The sequence below is a fragment of the Bos mutus genome, chromosome 2 (genome assembly GCF_027580195.1).
Source record: "Bos mutus isolate GX-2022 chromosome 2, NWIPB_WYAK_1.1, whole genome shotgun sequence".
NCBI classification, from domain to species: domain Eukaryota; kingdom Metazoa; phylum Chordata; class Mammalia; order Artiodactyla; family Bovidae; genus Bos; species Bos mutus.
Window position 1 is genome coordinate 115,056,394 of NC_091618.1, and position 24,568 is coordinate 115,080,961.

General features: G+C 36.1%; 1 protein-coding gene across 5 annotated transcripts in view; it reads right to left on the reverse strand.

The window, feature by feature from the left end:
• LNPK (lunapark, ER junction formation factor) overlaps window positions 1-24,057 on the reverse strand; it is a 98,895-nt gene extending 74,838 nt beyond the window's left edge. For 3 of the 5 annotated variants that reach the window (XR_011461726.1, XM_005910405.2, XM_070358775.1), the window contains exons 1-4: window positions 23,695-23,844; window positions 18,418-18,506; window positions 16,787-16,828; window positions 15,894-16,081 (exon numbers count right to left, since the gene is read on the reverse strand). Coding sequence is in view for 4 of the 5 variants with exons in the window: in XM_005910405.2 (XP_005910467.2) it covers window positions 15,894-16,081; window positions 16,787-16,828; window positions 18,418-18,444 (257 nt within the window). In the remaining variant the exon portion in view is untranslated. Of the gene's footprint in view, window positions 1-15,893; window positions 16,082-16,786; window positions 16,829-18,417; window positions 18,507-20,699; window positions 20,728-23,694 lie in introns of all 5 variants that reach the window. The other 2 variants (XM_070358762.1, XM_070358768.1) reach the window with 2 other exon arrangements.
• Window positions 24,058-24,568: the final 511 nt, after the last annotated feature.

Genomic DNA, 24,568 nt, shown 5'->3' on the forward strand with positions numbered 1-24,568 from the left:
AAGAATAAAAGCAGAGAAGGAAAACTGCTTATCTCACTAAAAGACAGGAAGATAAACTTCTCAAAGTGTAAAGGTTAGAACTCATGTTTATTACAGTGAGAACAAGATACACATGCTACAGGCAGAAATTCCCCAGTTTGGTTCCAACAGTGAAACAGAAAAGTCAGGGCTTAAAGAGAAATCACTCATAAATGCCCTATTTACAAAGAATATTCTGTTTCTATGGCAGCATGGCAGAGAAGTTTGAATTATGAAAAATTTTATACACAGTTGCCTAACCTTATTAGCCAGAGACAAATAAAAGCTGAACAAACTAACATACTAAACCCTGGATCATATGGAAAATTATAGATAGCCTAAAATGTAGGAAGACTTGCCTCTATACTCTCACATAAACCTCTTACAAATAACTGGACGAAAGTAAAGTAAACATACCACCTACCTATAGATTTTGTTTGTAAGTTATAAAAACCAAAATCAAAATAGAAAATTATGTTTCAAAACTTAGACCAACATCTTTCATTTAAATGAATGTAAATGAACTAAGCTCACCAGAGCAAAAGAAAAAGACTTTCAGACCAGATCATAAAATAAAAACCAACCCTATAATGTAAACTGACACCTAAAACTAAGTTTTTTGAAGGTTGAAAATTAAACAATGGACAAAAAATATAGTAGGCAAATACACACAAAATAAGGTTTGATCATAATATGACACAAAATTAAATTCAAGACTACCCCCCCCAATCAAACAAAGCTTCAAACTAGAAAAAGGTATTTTATAGCATTAAAAAGGATGAAGTTTCTTTCCAACAAATACAGCTGAAGCAACTGAGCATCCACAGGCAAAGAAAGAAAGCAACAGACAGGATCTCAATGGAACCTCACATCTTATATTTAAAAACAGGCTCAAAATGGATTATGAACTTAAATGTAAAATGTTAGAAGGAAAAAAGCACAGCAAATAAAGAAGAAATTCTTCAAGACCTACAGCTACAGGGCAGTTTTTTGTTTTTAACTTTTTATCTTGCATTGAGATATAGCCATTAACAGTATTGTGATACATTCAGGTGAACTGCGAAGGGACTCTACCATACACATACACATATCCACTCTCCCCCAAATCCACCCTTACCATCCAGGCTGCCACGTAACACTGAGCAGAGTTCCATGTGCTATACAGTGGGTCTTTGTTGGTTATCCATTTTAAACACAGCAATGTGTACATGTCCATCCCAAACTCCTGAGGTATCCCTTCCCCCGTCCTTCCCCCTGTCAAACATAAGCTCGTTCCCTAAGTGTGAATCTGTTACAGAGGGGTTCTTGATAACGAATGCACAATCCATAAAAGGAAAATTGTAAATAATAAATTTGGCTCTGTGAAAAACCGTTTATAAGGATGAAAAGACAAACTACAGACTGGGAAAAAATATTTTAAAACCATATATCCAACAAAAAACTTCTATCTAAAATACATAAAGAACTTTCAAAACTCAACAGCAAAAAGACTAATAATTCAATTAGAAAATCAGACAGCAAACATGAATAGAAATTTCACTGAGAAGATGATACAAATCGAAAATAAACTCATGAAAATATGTTCAACATCACAGCCATCAGGGAAATGTAAGTTAAAACCACAGTGATCTATCAATCCACACCTATCAGAATGATCAAATTAGAAAACAGTAAACGCTGGCAAGGATGCAGAGAAACTAGACCACTTAAACATAACAGTGGGAGTGTAAAAAGGTACCTCTACTCTGAAAAAAAAAAAAAAGCCTGTGGCTCAGATGGAAAAGAATCTGCCTGCAGTGCAGGAAACCCAGATTCAGTCCCTGGGTTGGGAAGATCCCCTGGAGAAGGGAATGGCAATTCACTTCAGTATCCTTGCCTGAAGAATTCCATGGACAGAGGAACCTGGCAGGCTACAGTCTATGGAGTCTCAGAGAGTCGGACACAACTGAGCGACTGAATACACACACACTCTGAAAAAAAGTTCAGCAATTTCTTATAAAAGTAAACATGTATTTACATGTGGCTCTGACATTACACTCAGGTATGTACACCAGAGAAATGAAAACTTACATTCAGACAAAAACCTGTACACATATATTCATGGAAGTCTCATTTGTGAGAGCCAAAAACTGGAAAACATCCAAATGTCCTTCAATAAGAATATGACTAACAAACTGTGCTACATTAATGCCATGAAATACTACTCAGCAATAAAAAGGAATTATTGTCATACTTAACATTTTGAATGGATCACAAGAATATAACATTTTGGATGGATCTCAAGAATATGCGGAGTTTAAAAAGCCAATTCCAAAAGGTTACATAGTATGTGATCCGATTTTATAATATTCTTGAAATAAAATTATAGAGATGGAAAACAGATTGGGGTGGCAGGGGTTAGGAATGGGGCAGGTGGAAGAGAGCTGTTATGACTATAAAGGGGAAGCAAAAAGGAACTCTGCACAATTCTGGATCTAAATTGTGGGATAGTTATATGAAGCTACACATATGATAAAACTAAACAAATATAAAATACATACACACAAATGAGCATATGCAAAACTAGTGAAATCTGAATAGGCTCTATGAATTGAACCAATAACGATATCCAGCTGTGTTATTTAACTATAGTCATGCAAGATGTAACCACTGGGGAAGCTAGGTGAAGGAGAAATAGGACATGCTTGTATATCTGTTTTTTCCAATTTTCTATGAATCTGTGATTATTTCAAAGTAAAAAGTATTTTTTAAAGGATGTGCTTTCAGTTTAGGAATATCTACTCATCAAATAAAAAAGTATCAACACTCATATAAAGGAAAACTAAAGGAAATATAGCAAGAAGTAAAAGTACATTGTTACTAGGATACAGAAGACCTATATAACACAGCAAGGTCATTTTCACTGATACTATCAAACTCTGTGTATGTGGGAAAAAAACACTATCTTCAGGTATTCATGAAACACAGCAAGTAACCAAACAGCATGCCACCAAAAAGTCTCAATAAGATCAAAGAAGTAGAAATATTATTAAACAACATTCTCTGAAAGAAATACATTAAAACTAGAAATAGGGTCTTGGTTCAAAATGGCGGAGTAGAAGCATATGTGCTCATCTCCTGCAAAAGCACCAAAACAGCAACTAACTGTTGAACAACCATCGACAGGAGGACACTGGAACTCACCAAAAAAACAGATACCCCACGTCCAAAGACGAAGAAGCCACAGCAAGACAGTGGGAGTGGAGCAGCTCCATCAATGAAACCAAACCCACTGGGTGGGTGACCCACGGACTGGGGAACTGTAATACCAAAGAAGCTTTCCCACTGTTGTGAAGGTTCTGAACCCCATGTTAGGCTGCACAGCCTGGGGATCTGACAAAGGGACTGGGAATCCCCAAGAAATCTGGCCTTGAAGGCCAGTGGGATTTGATTATAGGACTTCTATTGGACTGGGAGAAAGAGAGACTCCAGTCTTGAAAAGCACAAACAAAATTCTGCATGTACCAAGACCCAGAAGAAAGGAGCAGAAATCCCACAGGAGACTGAACTACCTGCTCGTGCTGAAGGGTCTCCTGTGGAGGCCTGGGTCGGCAGGAACTTACCGCAGGGACACTGGCAGCAGCAGGCCAGGAAGGTCCTTCTTGGCATAAGTTCTCTAGACACCAGGGCTGGGTCGCCTCAGGCCAAACAACTACCAGGGAGGGAGTGCAACCCCACTCCTCAGTAGATAATTTAATTAAAGCTTTACTGAGCAAGGTCCTGCCCACCAGAGCAAGACCCAGTTTTTCCCATTGCCAGTCCCTCCCATCAGGAAGCTAACATAAGCCTCTTAGCTTCATCCATCAGAGGGCAGAAGGAAGAAGCACAGTTCCACAGCAGCTAAAACAAAAACCATATTATAGAAAACTAACCATGATGAAAAAGCAGAAAGTTATATCCTAGATGAAAGGACAAAACCCCAGAAAAACAATTAAATGAAGTAGAGATAGGCAACCTTCCAGAAAAAGAATTCAGAATAATGACAGTGAAAATGATCCAGGAGCGTGGGAAAACAATGGAGAAGATGCAATAAATGTTTACCAAAGACCTACAAGAACTAAAGAGCAAACAAACAAAGATGAATAGTATATTGAAGAGAAGTGAAGTCGCTCAGTCGTGTCTGACTCTTTGCAATCCCATGGACTGTAGCCTGCCAGGCTTCTCCATCCATGGGATTTTCCAGGCAAGAATACTGGAGTGGGTTGCAAGGAATCAATAGCAGAATAACTGAAGCAGAAGAACAGATAAATGACCTGGAGGACAGAATGGTGGAAATTACTGTTGCAGAACACAATATAGAAAAAAGAATGAAAAGAAATGAAGACAGCCTAAGAGATCTCTGAAAGTGAAAGTCACTCAGCTGTGTCCAACTCTTTGTGACTCCATGTCCATGGAATTCTCTAGGCCAAAATACTGGAGTGGGTAGCCTTTGCTTTCTTCCAGGGGATCTTCCCAACCCAGGGATCGAACCCAGCTCTCCCACATTGCAGGCAGATTCTTTACCAGCTGAGCAACCAGTGAAGTCCTAGGGGACAACATTAAACACATCAACATTCACATTATAGGGATCCCAGAAAGAGAAGAAAGAAAGAAAGGACCTGAGAAAATATTCAAAGAGATAATAGCTGAAAACTTCCCTAACATGTGAAAGGAAATAGTCAACCAAGTTCAGGAAGCAGAGTTCAGGCAGGATAAACCCAAGCAGGAACACATTAAGGCATACAGTAAACAAACTGACAAAAGTTAAAGACAAAGATAAAATATTAAAAGCAACAAGGGGGAAATGACAAATAACATAAAAGGGAACTCCTATCAGGCTATCAGCTGATTTCTCAACAGAAACAAGCCAGAAGGGAATGGCACAACATATTTAAAGCAATGAAAGGGAAGAACCTACAACCAAGAATACTCTACCCAGCAAGAGTCTCCTTTAGATTTGATGGAGAAATCAAAAGCTTTCCAGACAAGCAAAAGTTATGAGAATTCAGCACCACCAAACCAGCTTCACAACAAATGCTAAAGGAACTTCTCTAGGCAGGAAACGCAAGAGAAGCAAAAGACCTACAGAAAATAAATCCAAAACAATTAAGAAAATGGTAACAGGATCATACAGATCAATAATTACCTTAATTGTAAATGGATTATATGTATCAACAGAAAGACACAGATTGGCTGGGTGGATGAAAACATGTGCATGTATGCACTTTCACTTACATCACTCTGCTTGATCTTCCAAATTGTATGTAATTATTTTATACTGTTAGATTAATCATGTTCCCATTATGGCTTGCAACTATGACTATCTTTTATTTTTCAACTATTGATTGTGAAAACTGATAAATATATTTTATTATTGTAAAAAAAAAAAAACTGCCAATAATAACTAAGCCAAAAAACCAAACATACAAATACACCCTGCCATCTAGAAATAACCCTTAAATTATAAAAACTTATAAAAAAATGCAATGATGTCTTAAAAAAACCAAAGTAAATACACATCACCACATATTAAGTCCTGTGGGATAAAACTAAAACAGTCAGAAAATACCATGGCCTCAAATATATGCACCGTGTATTGTGTTAAGAAATAAGAATGAAAATAAATATATTAAAGCATTAATTTTGAGTAACAAGAATAAAGTAAACCTAAGCATGAAAAAATAATTAATAAAAAGAAGTCATTTTTTTAATCTGGTTCTTTGGAATAAAACAGCTAATAAAAACAATTCAATCAAAAAAGAATTACAAATATACAAAATAAGAAACAATAAGGAAGCAGCAATCATAGCTACAAGGAAGATTTTAAAAATCAATTAGAGACAGTGATTACTACTATTACAACACTGCAAATATATTTTAAAACTGCAGAATGATTAACAAAAGTAACCTTGGAAGAGAGAGAAAGCCTAAAAAATTAACTACTATTGAATTTTAAAAGTTGTTAAGAGCTAGCTGCTATTAAAAAACACAAAGCCCAAAAGATTTCAAATGGAATACTACTAAACCTGTAAAGGACAAATACTGCCAGTACTATTTAAACTGTTACAGACCATTTAAAAAGAAAGAAAAGCTTTCTAATTTTTTACAAAATGACTGCAACTAAGAAAGTAGAAATTTTCCTAGAAATCAACATTTTAGCATTTGAATTCAATATTTAATATGATCTATCATATAAAAAGGTGTAAGATGAAAAATTATCTGGCTATCTCCATAGATGATGAAATAGCATTTAACAAAATTCAATAATCTTTCTTTAAAAAAGCTAAACAAAATACAAAAAGCTAGAAAATTCCTTAACATAAAATATATGTCTCAAACCAAAAGTCAGAATAATGCCCAATGGGGAAATTAGAAGCATTCCCAAAGAACAAGTCAAGGATGACAACTATCTTCTCTGTAAGTTAACACTGTCCTGCAAGCATTAGCCAACAAAATTAGGAAAGAGGGGGAAATATTCTGAAAAGAGTCAAAAAATCTAAAAGGAGGTGGTAAAATTATTGCTGTTTACAAATAATAAGATTGCATACTTGTAAACTCTCAAAGAATCAACTAAAATATTTATTAGAAACTGTTCACCTGAAACTATCACAATATTGTTAGTAGGCTACACCCTAATACAAAATAAAAAGGGTCAAAAAGTAAAATTTTAAAAAGAAACAATAAGACAATTATTATGGTTGAATACAAAACTAGTACAGAAAATCAGTTAAGTTCATATACACAATCAGTTCTAAGATAGTAATACTAAGACATACTAAAATCCCTTAACTCATATTCATTAAATTATTTCTGTTGTTCCTTTCTGAATGAATCTGATGTTATTTGAAAAGTAAGTCAGAATGAATTTCTGTTGAATATTATCAGTGACTTGCACTGTAAATTTATAAAGGTGCTCTAACATGAAAAATTGGAGTTTCAATAAAACAGAACTACACCTTAGATTCAGTAAACATTTTAAATCCTTCATAGTAAGTGTTTTTACTATACTGAATTTAAAAATGATAAACGTTAAAATGCAGCAGAATGTCTAAAACTCAAACAACATAAACCTTCCTCATTTTTACTGAAGGATTAACATTCCATAAATCTCTGATGATTTTTTAGCAATAATCATATACAAAGGAGTTTTTACTTATTTGGTCCTTTTTGCCAAATTTAAGTGCTTTCTTTCTAACAACTGCACAAAACCCATCCAATTTATTGAAATGTTTTAAGATGAGACTTAGCAATATATAAAGCTAAAAGTGAAAAAATACAGATCTCAGTATTTATAACTATGTTGACTATTTTGTCAGTTTATTTAATCATCAAAGGGTTTAGCAAGAGTTATTTTTTCACATTCAAACAAAAATAATTTATATTGGTATAATGAACAAGCTTTATTTTTTTAAGAAAATAATTTTTTTATTAAACAATGTTGAGTAGAATTATTTTTTTAATTAACTAATTGGAGACTAATTACAATATTGTGGTGATTTTTGCCATACATTGACATGAATCAGCCATGGGTGTACATGTATCCCCCCTCCCTCCCCATCCCATCCCTCAGGGTTGTCCCAGTGCCCTGGATTTGAGTGCCCTGCTTCATGCATCGAACTTGAACTAGTCATCTACTTCACATATGGTAACACACATGTTTCAATGCTATTCCCTCAAATCATCCCACCCTCGACTTCTCCCAGAGTCCAAAAGTCTGTTCTTTATATCTGTGTCTCTTTTGTTATCTCATATATCGGGTCATTGTTACCATCTTTCTAAATTCCATACATATATACAAGCTTTATTTTTTTAATTTTATTTTATAATGGAAAGGGAGATATAACTCAATACCATTTTCCCCCAATGAGTTGAAATGTTATCTTTATCATGTATAAAAACCATATGCAATAAAAATTCCTTTGGAGATTTATTTCTGGATTCTTGTGTCTCTCTTCCTTTGGTCTGTGTCTCTATTTAGACCAAACTTTTACTTAATGAAATTTTATAATACATCTGAAGCCTGGTAGACCTCTGCTCCTTTTCTAGATTTTTCAAGACATTTTTATTTGCTTACTTTTCCATTAAAAATTATGGAATAAGTGTACCAAGATTTTTAGTATTTTTATTGTGATTACACATTTTTAGATTAATTTAGGGAGAACCAATCTCATTACAATACTGAATCTCCCTATCCAAGAATAGGATTTGTCTCTTAATTATGTCTCAGTACATAATTCTTTAAATACAAAATTATATCAAGTGAATATCTATGTTTTAATAGCTATCAATATTATAAAAGGGATGCCTGCAAAATTATTTTCTTACCTACAAAAACTAAGTAGTCTCCTTGAGTAAATATCAAGAGGTGTTCAGATACCTTCTTCTTTACAACTATAGTTGATGAGAGATACTTTATTATATTGACTATGCCAAAGCCTTTGACTGTGTGGATCATAACAAACTGTGGAAAATTCTTAAAGAGATGGGAATACCGGACCACCTGACCTGCCCTCTGAGAAATCTGTATGCAGGTCAAGAAGCAATAGTTAGAGCTGGATATGGAACAGACTGGTTCCAAATCGGGAAAGGAGTACATCAATGCTATATATGGTCACCCTGCTTATTTAACTTCTATGCAGAGTACATCATGAGAAATGCTGGACTGGATGAAGCACAAGCTGGAATAAAGACTGCCGGGAGAAATATCAATAACCTCAGATATGCAGATGACACCACCCTTATGGCAGAAAGCAAAGAAGAACTAAAGAGCCTCTTGATGAAAGTGAAACAGGAGAGTGAAAAAGTTGGCTTAAAACTCAACATTCAGAAAACTAAGATCATGGCATCTGGTCCCATCACTTCATGGGAAATAGATGGGGAAACAATGGAAACACTGACAGACTTTATTTCTGCGGGCTCCAAAATCACTGCAGATGGTGACTACAGCCATGAAATTAAAGAGACGCTTGCTCCTTGGAAGAAAAGCTATGGCCAACCTAGACAGCATATTAAAAAGCAGAGACATTACTTTACCAACAAAGGTCTGTCTAGTCAAAGCTATGGTTTTTCCAGTAGTCATATATGGATGTAAGAGTTGGACTATAATGAAAGCTGAGTGCCGAAGAATTGATGCTTTTGAACTGTGGTGTTGGAGAAAACTTGAGAGTCCCTTTCACTGCAAGGAGATCCAACCAGTCCATCCTAAAGGAAATCAGTCCTGAATATTCATTGGAAAGACTGATGCTGCAGCTGAAACTCCAATACTTTGGCCACCTGATGTGAAGAACTGATTCATTGGAAAAGACCCTGATGCTGGGAAAGATTGAGGGCAGGAGGAGAAGGGGACAAAAGAGGATGAGATGGCTGGATGGCATCACCAACTCAATGGACATGAGTTTCAGTAAGCTCTGGGAGTTTGTGATAGACAGGGAGGCCTGGTGTACTGCAGTCCATGGGGTCGCAAATAGTCACGACTGAGCGACTGAACTGAACTGAACTTTATTATACTCGATACTTTATTACTAGAGTTCATGAAACAAACTTTTAACTTTCCTCAAAAGGCTACAAATTATGTCTGTTAGCTATCTAGATGGATTGAGGAAATATATATCACAAGCTGTTGGGAGAAGATAAAGTGGGAAAGAGGCATGAAAATTGTATCAGTATAAGATCAAAGCTCTATCCTCAAACAGCTTTCAAGCAGAAAACTAAGAAAACATAGCAAACAGCACAAAACCACCTTCCTCAGTTACTTTGCTTAAATTCTCCCCTTCATAAATTCATTTTAAGAGGAAAACACACATACAGGGAAAGAAAACATGGTTAAATCCTATGGGGAAGTCAACATTTTATGCTAATTGGTCTCTGAAATGATCTTTTGAATGGAATTTCTAGAAAGGTTTAACTAGTAAGAATAAGGTATCCAGAAATAAAAATTTATAAGGTTGCTCAAAGAGTTAGATAAGGATAGAGATGAACTTTACGGTTGTTCACTCAAAAAATGAGCCAGCTCCCAAGGTAATGCATGTATCAGCCAGCAAAATGTAGAAATATAAAAATTTAACTGTAACCCAAACCTTCCCTCACTATGGAGCACACAGTCTTAATAATTCCTATGAAATCAGTTCACCTTAATTTCAGTTTTAGTAACAGTTAAAGAGATCAGAGAAATATAAATATATTATCATATCTGAAAAGCAGAAAAACAATAGATTGGAATCTCACCAAGTCCCTCCATATTACATCCTAAAAAGAAGACATAATAAAATATTCTATAATAAAAGATAATTGGGGAATAGTTATGATTAGGCAATATATGCTCAGTCCAAAATCTATAACTTCTCTGCCAGTAAAAGCATTTGGGAAACTTGGAATGCAGAGGCAGCAGTCACTTCTTGTAGTTATTAGGTAGATGTCTAAACTTTACAATCAATGTAGACAGTGATGAGAGTGAAGCAATGCATTTTATTGCTTCTTCTGCCTCCATTTCTTTAAGCAAAACCTGGTTAAGACCTCAAAAAAAAAGTTTCCAAAGGAAAAAACCTCAAAAAAAAAAAAAGAAGTTTCCAAAGAAAAAAAGTCCAGGGGTAAGCTTGGGCAACAGCTCACATTACACTCAAAAGAAACTGTCCTGTGGTGAGTCTTCTTTCTATTTACCACATTCACTCTCAGGTTGCTGTATTTTATTTCATGCTTTTTTGACTGTCATCAATCAGAAGGACAATTCTATTCTTTGTTGGATAACTGGGCTATGCTTCCAAAAGTGACGAGCACACTGAAATAGAAACTGCAGCAGAGAACCAGGTCACAGATGTGAATGAGAGAGTGAGAAATAGCTCTGAAGTGTAACATGCCAAGAAATACTAGATGTAGCTGATGCAGAACAAGCAAAAGGACACAGTAAGGATAACAAAGTTCCATACTCAAAGAGTGGAAAGATCAAATGGAAGAAATAACAAACATTTTTAAAGAAACTAAGTATTTTTTACTTTTAAAAACAGTGTATGATTTATTTGGGAAAAAAAAAAAAAAGTCTTCTGAGTCAAAATAGCTGATGACAATCTATGGATAGGCACTGGAATTAACACAGTAGAGTTCCCTGCCAGGCGTTCTTTTACAACTAGATAAAAAATCTTTTATAAGCAGAAAATCAATTTTTATATGGAAATGGATGTCAAGTGAAGTTTAAGTATATAAAGACACTTAAATCAACTAATATTTCCACTTACTCACTTTCTAAATTTTTCTCTCTTCATTTAAAGGGAAAAAAATAGGAAGGAAACAAGGGAAAGAAGCTCAGCGTTATGAAATCTGTGACTACATGTGGGGTTAAGAAGCATTCCAATAGATTTCAAAAGAGAAGAAAAAACTTTTAAATGGCAGAAACAATTATTTTGTAATATGCATGCACTCGATTTTTGGCTCTTTAACCTACACACAAAGTTAAAATTGTATCAGCTCCAGGAGTTCCTAAAGACTAAACCAAACATGTTTACTATAGAAGTCCCAAAGAAAAAGATCCTACCCACCAAATGTCAAAGCAAAAAACTTGTTATCACCCTGATTCCTCCTTTTCCCTTACCTTCCATTTCTTCCCATCAAGTTGTCTCAGTTTCACTTCCAAAATATTTCCAAATCATTGTTCATCTCTACTGTCACTGGGAAGTCCAATCCACCTTCATTTTTAAATTAAACTTCTATAACAGCCTCTGAGCTGATCTCCTGGTTTCTACTCTTGTCCTCCTCTTACTCCATCTCCCTACGACAGCACACATGATCTTAACTTAGATATCACCATGCCATTTTCTACTAAAACCTTTACACATTTACCATTTCACCCAAAATGAAATTCAGACTCCTCTCTGTGATCTCCATGACCTAGACTGTGCAAGCTCACCTTGTATTGCTCTTCCTCTCCATTGCTCATCCTCTCCTCACACATTCCAGATATACCTATGTTTTTGATTCTCGCCTAAGTAATACTCTCTCATACTTCACAGCCTGTGCATTTTCTTTTGGAAAGATCTTCTTGGAATTGTGTTTTTAATTTGAAAAATACATTGATATTAAAAATTCAAATAACACCAAAAAAGCAAATGGAAAGAAATGACTACTTAAAATTCCAAAGCCTAGAGAAAATTACCATTATTATTTTGAGGATAATCCTTTCCTATATCTCTCTGTGGGTATACATGCTATTCTACATTGTGTATATAATCTTCCACATACTCCAACTGTTTCCATACTGGTTCTCTCTCATACTTTAGTTCTCACTTCAAATACCAGGTCCTCAAAAGAGGCCTTCTGGACCATCCTGAAGTATCCTACTCCTCTCTATCACATCACCTGTTTATTTCCCTCATTGCACTTATCTTTCTCTAAATTAACTTTGTTTGTTTACTTGTCTCTCATTTTTTGTCTGTCCAACCCCAACAGAATGCAAGCTCCATGACGACAAAGATCTTATTGCTGGGGGCTAGCTCCAAACCTAATACACTGCAGGTACTCAATATTTACTGAATAGACAAATGATGGCTTTGACTAATATTTATATACTTCCAAATCCTAAATTTGTACCTTCTATTCAAATTTCTCTCCTGAACTTCATAGTCATACTTAACCATCCTACTTGGCAGCTCTATCTGGATAGAACACAAGTATTTCGGTCTCAGTGGGTCAACTACCTGCTCGCTCTCATGTTGTTGCTTATTCAGATGAATGACACTACCATCAGCCAAATTTCCCAAGCTATGAACTTCAATTTTATCCTTGATGCAATTCACCCCCAACCCCATATCCAACCAATCACGAAGAACCTCTCCATATTACCTCAATTCTACCTCCTAAATCTCTTCAACCCATCCACTTCATTCAGACCATCTGTTCCTCTTCAATGCTGCTACCACCATTCAAGTGCAAATTACCACTATGTCTCTCTCGGACAGCTACAATAACCTTTTATCTTGCTGCTCCAGATTCATTCTTCAGTTTAGTTCAGTTCAGTGGCTCAGTCGTGTCCGACTCTTTGCGACCCCATGAATCGCAGCACGCCAGGCCTCCCTGTCCATCACCAACTCCCAGAGTTCACTCAAACTCATGTCCATCGAGTCGGTGATACCATCCAGCCATCTTATCCTCTGGCGTCCCATTTTCCTCCTGCCCCCAATCCCTTCCAGCATCACAGTCTTTTCCAATGAGTCAACTCTTTGCATGAGGTGGCCAAAGTACTGGAGTTTCAGCTTTAGCATCATTCCTTCCTTCTTACTCCCTTCTAATTTACTCTCCATGCTGTAGCCTCAGTGGTATTTTCAAGATAACAATACAATCATGTCATACTTCTTAAAAGTCTTCAGTGGCTGCCCACTATTCTTAGATTAAAAGCTAAAATCCTTATCATGGACTATAAGGCCCACAAGAAATATCCTTCGCCTAACTATCCAGATTTTTCTCCACAATCCAGTCTTCAGCTTTCTTTCACTTCTTTAAACCTACATGCTCTATCTTCCCTTGGCGTCTTCACACATGCCATTCCTTCTGCCTACTACACTACCTACCATATCACACAACCCTTGCTACACATATTCAACCTTCAGATCTCAAATTCAAACATCACTTCCTCAGGAAGGCTATGGTAGGCAGAATTCCAAGATACCCACCCTCTCTCTCCAACATTTCCATTCTCTGGTTATACAAACAGTTATCTAGGTACTGCTATGAAGGGGCAGACCGCCTGACCTGCCTCTTGAGAAATCTGTATGCAGGTCAGGAAGCAACAGTTAGAACTGGACATGGAACAACAGACTGGTTCCAAATAGGAAAAGGAGTACGTCAAGGCTGTATATTGTCATCCTGCTTATTTAACTTCTATGCAGAGTACATCATGAGAAACGCTGGACTGGAAGAAGCACAAGCTGGAATCAAGATTGCCGGGAGAAATATCAATAACCTCAGATATGCAGATGACATCACCCTTATGGCAGAAAGTGAAGAGGAACTAAAAAGCCTCTTGATGAAAGTGAAAGAGGAGAGTGAAAAAGTTGGCTTAAAGCTCAACATTCAGAAAATGAAGAGCATGGCATCCGGTCCCATCACTTCATGGGAAATAGATGGGGAAACAGTGGAAACAGTGTCAGACTTTATTTTGGGGGGCTCCCAAATCACTGCAGATGGTGACTGCAGCCATGAAATTAAAAGACGCTTACTCTTTGGAAGGAAAGCTATGACCAACCTAGACAGCATATTCAAAAGCAGAGACATTACTTTGCCAACAAAGGTCCATCTAGTCAAGGCTACGGTTTTTCCAGTGGTCATGTATGGATGTGACAGTTGGACTGTGAAGAAGGCTGAGCGCCGAAGAATTGATGCTTTTGAACTGTGGTGTTGGAGAAGACTCTTGAGAGTCCCTTGGACTGCAAGGAGATCCAACCAGTCCATTCTGAAGGAGATCAGCCCTGGGATTTCTTTGGAAGGAATGATGCTAAAGCTGAAACTCCAGTACTTTGGCAACTTCACGCGAACAGTTGACTCATTGGAAAAGACTCTGATGCTGGGAGGGATTGGGCACAGGAGGAGAAGGGGATGACAGAGGATGAGATGGCTGGATGGCATCACTGACTCAGTGGACGTGAGTCTGAGTGAACTCTGGGAGTTGGTGATGGACAGGGAGGCCTGGCGTGCTGTGATTCATGGGGTCGCAAAGAGTCGGACATGACTGAGCAACTGAACTGGACTGAGCTGAACTGAACTGAACTGATGAAGGGGCTTTGCAGATATAATTATTACTCAATTGATTTTAAGATAGGAAGATTAACGTGGATTATCCTGGTGGATCTAATATAACCAGCTAAGCCATTAAGCAGAAGTTTCTCCCAATCAAGGGCAAAATAGGAAATCAGAGGCAGAGAGAGCAGAAGTCAGGCAACACCTCGTTTGGGCCTAGAAGCAGATTCTTCCCACCAGAGACTCCAGGCCAGCTGATAACTGATTTAAACCTGTAAGACCCTAAGCAAAAAGTCCAAACTACCTGGACTTCTGACTTACTTCTGTGATATAATAAATGGTATTACTTTAAATCACTAAATTTGTGGCAGCAGTAATAAAGAAAACAAAGGACTGACCCCCACCTCCACCTCTCTGACCCCCACCTCCACTCCAGACTGTGTTAGGGATCCTGTCAAATGCTCCCAGACCATTTGACACTCTCATAATACTCATTATACTTAAGTTAATGTATGCAGTCTAAGATCTATGGACAAAGGTGTAGTGTTTTTGTGTACCATACACCACAATAATCCAACATCTACACAATTGGTACCTATAAACATTTGCTGACTGAACAAATTTTTCACTCAACTTTCTGTCAAAATTTTCAATCATGACTCATCTCCTGTAAAGTACTATATTACAAAATATTTCTATAATAAGAGTCAATTGCTTTATAGCAGTTACTAAAAAGAGGGGAACAGCAGGAGAATGGAATACATTCAGAATCACTGGAGCAATTGTTCTTTTTGTTTTATAAGCATTCCCTCACTTACCATTACCCACAATCAGAAATGCCCACTCCATGCCCAATACTCTTAGGAAGCATGACCATCTATTAGAGAATCACAAAAAGATTACCATATAGAACCATTATTACAAATGTCACTGGGTCATATTCCTCAAGTACACTGGACTGTAAATAAAAGTTTAGAACAACTGTTCTACTTTTTTAAAGAAACAGTTTTCAAACTGCAAAAAAAAGGAAATTTATTCAATCTGCAACAGTACTATATTTCATAATAAAAAGAAACTGACTATATTAAAACTATCTAGTCAGAAAGAAGAAAAGTCAACAAAAAGAATATTTTACTTACATTAACGGGAAAGCAAAAAATGGGAGTGTCATGGCAAGTCTTGCTGTAAGTTCATCCGGAAGATACCATAAGTATACAATTAAACATGTAAATAGATAGAGGACTGAAGAGTACAGAATTAATCTTCCAACCCATAATTTTTGTAATCTCTGATTTTTTTCCCTAAATTCTTCCAATGCTTGAATTTCCTGTGAAGAGAAAAATTCATAAAGAAAGTAAACTGTTTAAGAAAAATTTAACATGATAGAGAAGTTACAGAGAAACAACCCTTAAAATTCAATGAAATATAATACCTTGATATTTGAAACAGAACATAATATGAAAAGACAATTAAAAATGAAGTTTAAAATATATTAAAATGCCTATAATGATTTGACAAATCTTTTTATGGAAGATATTTAAAAATAATATTTGATAACCTATCAAACTAGCAAAGCTCAAGAGGTATAAAATTGGCATCAATATTCAGTATTTGTTAAAACAAACAAGTAGTAACTCTCTTTGTATAAGGCCAAACAAAAAGTGACTATAAAAAGGATTAATAAAAATTGAAACAGTGATCCATACTAGATTCCCTCAATCTATTCATCATTCTCAATATTCCCAAGGAATAAGTATTTTTTATGATAGAAACTGTAAAAAGCTGTGAAGTTTGCAAGCTGATATAAATAGTTTCAGACTATTTTATAATCTACTTATCTATGATGGTGTAACATTGATTTACACTATTACTTGACACAGAGTTCTTAAGTCACTGATAAGACTTTGGACTTTACCATGAACGTTCTCAGGCTTACTGTATATCACCTCTAAATTCCCATACCAGATCTAGTCTCCAAAGTAATATATACTAAAATAATATTTAGATAACACCCCAGAGCCAAAGAACATACCTTATCTATATTTTCCAGAACCTCTACAGTTGAAGGTTTCGTCTGTTATATAAACAGAAATAGGAGACAGCATTAAAGCTTGTTATCACTAACTTGGAAACACTTTGACTTTTTTAATCATAAAAGAACATTTTAATCCAAAACTAAGTTTTTTCAATATTATCAAGCAATATGTATTCCTGTTTATTTACAAATGAGATTTAGATTTAAATAAAAATTATAAGTATAAACAAAGTTACACAAGACTAAAGAAATAAGATGCTCCTATTTAACTTATTTTTAGGCCCAAAAGTACTTTCAACTCTGTAGCTCAATTTTTACTCTCGTTAACCCCAATCAAACATACTTAGAAATTATTGAGAGATAATTCGTTTAAATTTTCCTTTAAGGGAATTTTTCTTAGATATGATTATTCAAAAGAATTATATTATTATTATAAATTATTAATTCTAAATAATTATATTAAATTATTATAACTATAAATTCTATTTAAAAATTCAAAACTAAAGATGTTCTGATCTACTATTGCTATAAGTTCACTTAGGATGCTGGGGGTCAAAAATCAATAAGCTACCTTCATTCTGAATTCCTAAAGTACTTTTCTGAAGATCAGATTTTTAAAGGGCATCTAAGAATACTTCATTACAACAGAGCTTGTTTTTCAGAGACATTTTTTATATCACCTAGAATAAAAATCATCCAAAATGGCTCACATAACACTTGAAAAAATAATTACTAATTACATACTCAACCATCTAACAGGGTAATGATAATCAATTCATTGCAGCACCCACAGGAATTGTTAATATTAGATTAAACCATATGAAATTGCTGTTTATGGAGTCAGAACTGTTGAAGACTGATAATTTCATATGGTTCAACCTAACAAGAAAGATAAAGGAAGAACAGATAAATTCAATTATCAGATTTTAAAGGGGGGCGGGGTGGACAGTATCAATAAAACGTCAATCCAAAGCAAAGCAGTTCCAGCAATAGTTCAAAAACTAAACTGTATATCAAGTACTGCTAGATTCCGTTACTATGGTAAAAAGGAGTAAAAAAAATAAGCAGTTTGTCCTAGACTACATTACCTTCCCTTATTTTAAAGAAGAGCATTTACCAATATATTTTATAACCCTAAATTTAAAGACTTAGCCAATAAAATAAAACTATTTTTAATTGTGTTTAACCTAGTAATTCCTAAAAGTACATCTAGTATCACTTCAGTAAATATTTGTGATAAGCTTTAAGCAAAAAGATACAACCTATAAAAACATTAAGTACTGCATAGAATAATTTCAACTATCTTTTAAGTAAGACTGAAATTTAGGTGCTATGAAAACAATAAAAGATAATCATTTGTACATGAAGGTATAAAGAGAGAAATAAAAATAATTCGTAAGTCAAAGTGAAATAATCCTGTTAAACAGAGACATGAGACACCTATAAAGCAAGTATAACCATTAAAGTCCAAATAAAAAACAAATTCACAAGAAGGAGAAAAAAAATTAAATAGAGTTAGGGATAATATTAAACTACTACTCAAGTTTACACCACAAAGATCTTTACAAATAACTTGATGGGACACTTTTACATTAGACTAGGAACTGTTGTAAAGAAAACTAACTTACCCTCCATCGAGAAAATAATCCACCCATTTTTCATTTGTAAAAACTGGGCACAATAATAAATATCATCAGTTGTCCAAAGGAATTCACAGCTAGAAATAAAGAAATTATTTTTAAAGTTTAAGTTAAATATACAGCATACTCACTATAAAATTTAAATGTTGCAATACTATAAAATAAATAAAATACTATAAAATATTAATTTCCTTGGATTTCACTTATGTGAGATTTTAATTCAGATAGACTTGCAGATAGTCCACCTTTTAAAAAATCTTTCTTTCAAGGCAGAACATATTTAAAAGTGAAAATAATGCTGGAAGGACTTTTTAAGTGGCAAGGCATTTTAAAAGTGTATATTTATACCACTTTGCAATTTTCTGTTCCTTAAAGTAGGTCCTCTATGTTGTTCTTACAAGAAAAGTTCTGCTATACTTTTATTCTACATTCTTAAATACAGCCATATCTATCATTTAGCTGTCTCCCAACTAAACTAGTTATTTGGAGTTAGGGGTGCTCTACAATGTTCAGAAATAACATCACTTTACAATAATAGAAAGTCAACTGGATTCTGAGTAAGAAAATAAGGGTTACAAGGCTACCTGTGACAATGAGCATATCATTTAATGTTTCTGAGCCATAATTTTCTTTTCTGTACATTAAAGTTAATAGTAGTATCACTTTTCACAGGATAATCTTCATTACTACCATTTTACAGATAAGAAAATTAAGTAGAAAGAAATCAAGTCATTTGTCCAATAACTCAGAAGAAACATTACCCAAAGGAACTCTATCTTCAGACTTCTGATCTGTCCAGAACCAGTCAACACCCAAATAAGCATTTCTCTCTGAAACTCTGTTTGAGTCCCTCAAGTTAGTTAAAGAGTCATGTCAGGCAGTTGTATCTCCTATCCCCATCTTTTGGTTGTTTTTCTATGAGTCTCAAATGTATGCAATTCTCCAGGCAAGAATACTGGAGTAGGTTGCCATTTCCTTCTCCAGAGGATCTTCCCAACCCAGGGATCAAACTGGCATCTCCTGTGTTGCAGGCGGTCTCTTGAATTGCTGGTAGATTATCACTAAGCCACAAGGGAAGCTATATTAAATATTACCATACATTTAAAAAATGTATCAGCAATATTATAACCTAAATCAATTTACCAGTCAATAATTATATAATTTTTAATTCTTTTAAATTCAAATAGTTGAATTATATTTTCAAACTTACATATTTTTACAAGGTTACAGTTATATTCTACCAATATAAAACTGCTTCATTTCCATGCAAAAAAGTTAGGCCATAATTCTTACATTTTTTTAAACCCATAAATGTAATCACAAAATAATGCCAGTACCAAGTAAGTACATACACTCTGAAATACTATTTTTAGGTTGGAATTAGCATAAGGCATGCCTACCTTGAACTTTCTTGGTTACAGAAGTAACAAAAAATCTAATTATAAAACATACAAAGTGACTTTTATGGACAGAAATATCTATCATCTATCCTAAAAATTTCTGCAGTTTATAAATGTAATCAATGCTATAAAGTCACATTTAAGTTGCAATCTAAATATTATTATTAATCTTTCAATAGTAACTCAGTATTCAAATTTCTAAAATGTGGTTGTAGGAAACGCAGGAACTTTAATGAATAAAACTAAAAATTTCTAAGCTAAGACATTAAATAGATCTTAAAACCATATATGCTAAAAATCACCAAGACATGTGACTGGGGAGGGAAGATTCAGATGAACCACTTAACTTGTATACTTTCAAAGTATACATTATCCCACGTATGCATAGTGTATAGGACAGTGATTTGTATACAACTGACCTACACATTCTGGTTTGAAAGAGTGATGTGCCTCCAAGTTTATAGCTACCATAAACTAGATTTTTTAACATTTGAAATTAATGACAATAATATTTAAACGCTTAGTACTCAATCTTCTAGCAAGCCATAAAACAAATGTTTTTCATAAATTTTGTCATTTAGATACTATTATCAATCTGTTTTACAAATGAGGAAACTGAGGCTACAGAAGTGAAATAATTTACTAAGTTCCCAAAGACAGTAAGTACTAATAGAAGACCCAGACACAGTATTTCACTTTTGATTTTTTAAAAAGCAACAAGTTAGGGGTAGGGGATTAAGAAGTACAAACTACTATGTATAAAACAAATAAGTTACAAGGATATATTGTACAGCAAGGGAATATAGCCAACATTTTATAACTATAAATCGAGAATAATCTTTAAAAATTGTAAATCACTAAGTTACATACCTGCAATTTATATGATATTGTAAATCATCTATAGTTCAATAAAAAAGGCCAAAAAAATAAACAAGTTATTTCCAATAACTCAAAATCAGAAATAAAATCTTTCTGTAGATTACACTGAATTATTTGTACGTAAAAGCACCTCAGACATTCTCAAACATCTGGTAAACGGGCTTACTGCAGTGGAAAGTTATAAACACAAGATCCAGGATTGGTACAGTGTATCATGTAGCCCAATTCCTTTATTTGATTAAATTTGAATGCTTAAGTCTATACGGAAGAGAAGCTAAATGATGTGGCAAAATCATGTACCTCCAGGTAGGGGCAGAACTGGTACAAGAAGTCTTCAGTACTACTTCTACTTGTTTACTGCATATCACTTTTAAAATACATGTCATATGAAATATATGCATAATACTACAATTAATACCAACTTTCACATCAATTATTTGCTTGAGAATTGTTTTGGTATTAATGAAACATTAACATTACTATGAAACCTTGGGCAAATGAAGTACTTAACCTCTCAGTTACTCATTATCTTCATCTGCAAAACAGTGATAGATAAGAATCCTCTCAAATGTTAAAAAGCATTCTAAAGGATTTACAACAGTGTCTGACACATCCTAATTTCTCAACACAAATTGTTTTTTTACTGCTGTGGGTGTTGCCTTTCTCCAGTCCATCTCTGCTTCCTTTCAACACAGGGAAAATACATGAGAATCAAACTACTAGCATTTTTTTCTGAAGCATAAATCGATTTGCTTGCCCTTGAGTGGACAGATGGTTCAATCTCAACTGGCCTATTCTAAGAACTCTTCTATGAACATGTACAAAGAGTCTCCTTCCACTTTGATATAATGGGACCTGACATGACCATAAGAGCTGGGTGCATCTAATGTGTTTTTCAATAAATAACAATGCCCACCATACTATTCGAATGCTTTCTACTAACTGCTATTCACACTCAGGTTTAGGTGTCAGAATTTAAAATCTTGAGACATGTTATTCTTAAATTTTCAGCTTACTTCAAGTCATATTGAAATAAGGCAATAAAAAAGGTCTGGATTCAAAATATGACTCAACCACACACTAGCTATGCGATCTTGGATAAACTAAACTCTCTAAGCCTCAGCTCAGCATTTGTTTAGCCGTGAAAATACACTTCACATAATTGTTGCATAAGTTAAATGAAATCATACATTATTTGGCACAGTGTTCAACAAATAATGAAGTGTATAATAAACTATAGAACTTATTACTACTATTACCAGAAAACACATGTAGTACAGCAGTACTTCTCATATGGAACACATTTCTTTCTACTTTCTTATAAAGAAACTGTTTCATAATTTTAAAATTGGAAAACAAAATTAGTTTGCATTTTAAACTGAAAGTGTATTGCTCTCGTTTCCTCCAATATAAAAAATAAAGCAAAATACTCTAACAACTCTTCCATTAAAATAACCCTATAGGGCCTTTAACAGCAAAGGAAGTTTAGTTTTATCAAGTTCCAAACTTAAGTAAAAACTATTCAGTCACCATCAATAGAAACCTCTATAACACACTGGACTATTCAACTTGAGATTAAAAGGGTTTGTTCTAGAACTCTAACTTCCAAATATCCTAACTGAAAGGACAATTCTGAAATATCCCAAACCACATTTATTGCTCAAAAATAAAATTACTGAAAAGAAGTACACTTCTAAAAGTGTACTTTTATTATTTAATGATTAAGTTCTAGTCTTCACGGTAAGTCAATAGTCATTCTAAACTAAATACTACTCAAAAAATGACTATTTGATTGGAAAGATTTCTATAACAAATCATACCTGTTGTAAGCCATTTCTTCCTTATATTCTTTCAAGTTAATAATATATGAACACCAAGGTTTTTAACAGTATTGGGCTCATCCCAGTAGATGACAGAAAAACTGAAATTCTAATTGTAAATGCATCACTCGTTTAAAAATGTGTTCAAAATCAACTTGATTCTCCTAAAACTAAACTACGGGGGCTGCTGAGGACAAGAAATTAGCATTCCTTGCCAGTTTGAACATATCCCTGAAACGAAGCTTACTCACAACCACACAAACTGCTGTTGAATTTTGTGTGGTGACAATTTTGTCAACAGTGACACCCAGGCCACAGAGAAAGGAGAAAACAGTCGACAATGGGCACCACAAACCAGAAGCCTACTGGGAAAAACGGAAAATGGAAAATTCAGTGAGTCATAGATTTTACTTAGTACAGCGAGAGCACCATCAGCAAAACTGAGAGCACCAATCCCAACTTTCTCTTAATCCCCATACACAATATTCAGGAATTAAAACTATTGATGCGGTTTAGAGTTGCTCTTCTTCTGCCAGGCCTATGACACCCACGCAATCTCGCCCTTCCCTTCACCCCACCATCTCTCAAATAAGTACAACGGCAGAAGAGAGGCTTCTCTAAGCAGCACATAATCCACGCCCACAAGCCTGGGCCGAGCAGTATGACACTGACAGTTTTCGGTCCCTCCCGATCTCTCCCACTCGCGGCGCCTCTGCACAACTCAGCAAAATATGACAAGGGTAGAACCCACGCAGAGCGATGGCTTACTGTAGGACCTTCTGACCCTTCGCTCGGACAGAGAGGTGGGCCAAAGGGATGGTGCTCCGCTCAACCCAGCCACGGCACCACCACCCCCGCCTCGAATCTCTGAAAAAAGGCTGGGGAACCAACTCCCCTCCGGGGACAAAAAGGGGTCTCCAACACTCCAGAGCCATCCCAGCCACTGGACCGGGAAACCAAGGGGATCAGGCGGTGAGAAGAGGTCAGCACCCAGCCGGGCAGGAGCTCGACTAGCCGCCGCCGCGGAACTGGTAGGCCACTCGGCATAAGGCGGAGGCGCCTGGGAGAGGCAAGCGAGATAATCGGCAGCGTATTTCCCAGGGAAAAGCTCAGCGCGCCTCCCTTCTGCCGAACCTTCCCAATGACCCTCATTTTGAACCCTCTACCTTCAAGTAGAAACGGGCAAAGCCCGGCGCTGGCGTCCACCTCTGCCAGTTTTAGCCACCACCCCGCAGTCCGCCTCCAGAGCGGACAGCACCAGCCAGTGACAGAGATATGGGCCCGGCCAACTCCTTCCCATCAAACCCCGCGCTCCCTCCGCCGGCCAATCAGCGCCGTGGCCGGCGCGCGCCGCTCCCTCATCACGTGACCGTGACTAGGGTGGGCAGTTGGGGGAAGAGGTAGACAGTTGGCGGGAGGCGGTCTGTGCATCCCTGTGGCTTCCGCAGCCAAATGGGGTGCTCGTCGTCGCGTCTCACAGGTGGAGAGTCATTTGTTTTGACTCTTACCAATAATTACTTCTTACTCCTCCTCTGCCTCCTGCTTTTCTTTTGGAACCTGTTCTGCAAAGTCTCACTGGCTAAAGAAAACCCCCGAAATTGGTCTGGATGGCCCTAGACCGCCGCGAGAGAGAGGAGTGGGTTTGACGGTGGAGATAGGTGCACCTGGACACGAGCCCGCCCTGAAGAGTGCGGGATCAGCTGTCATCCAGCCGGCAACGGAGCCAGTTAACTACACAGCTTAGGAGAGACGGGTTCCCAACCAAGCTAGTGACGAAATTCAGCCTGGACTCCAGGAGTGCTTGAGACTTATGACTCATGGACTTCAAAAAGGGTCCTTTGATGACTGGGCCGCTTACCTCACCATTATGTGGTAAACGTCAACTGCCCGAGGATGTTGCTTTCAAACCGGTGGCTTAACAACATAAACTGAGTTTTCTATCTTAAAACGCTTAAGAACACTTCCTTGGCAGGTCTTGGTACTAGGCCCACGAATAAATCACCTAGGTTTTATTTGCCTCAGATTTTAAACGTTGGCTAA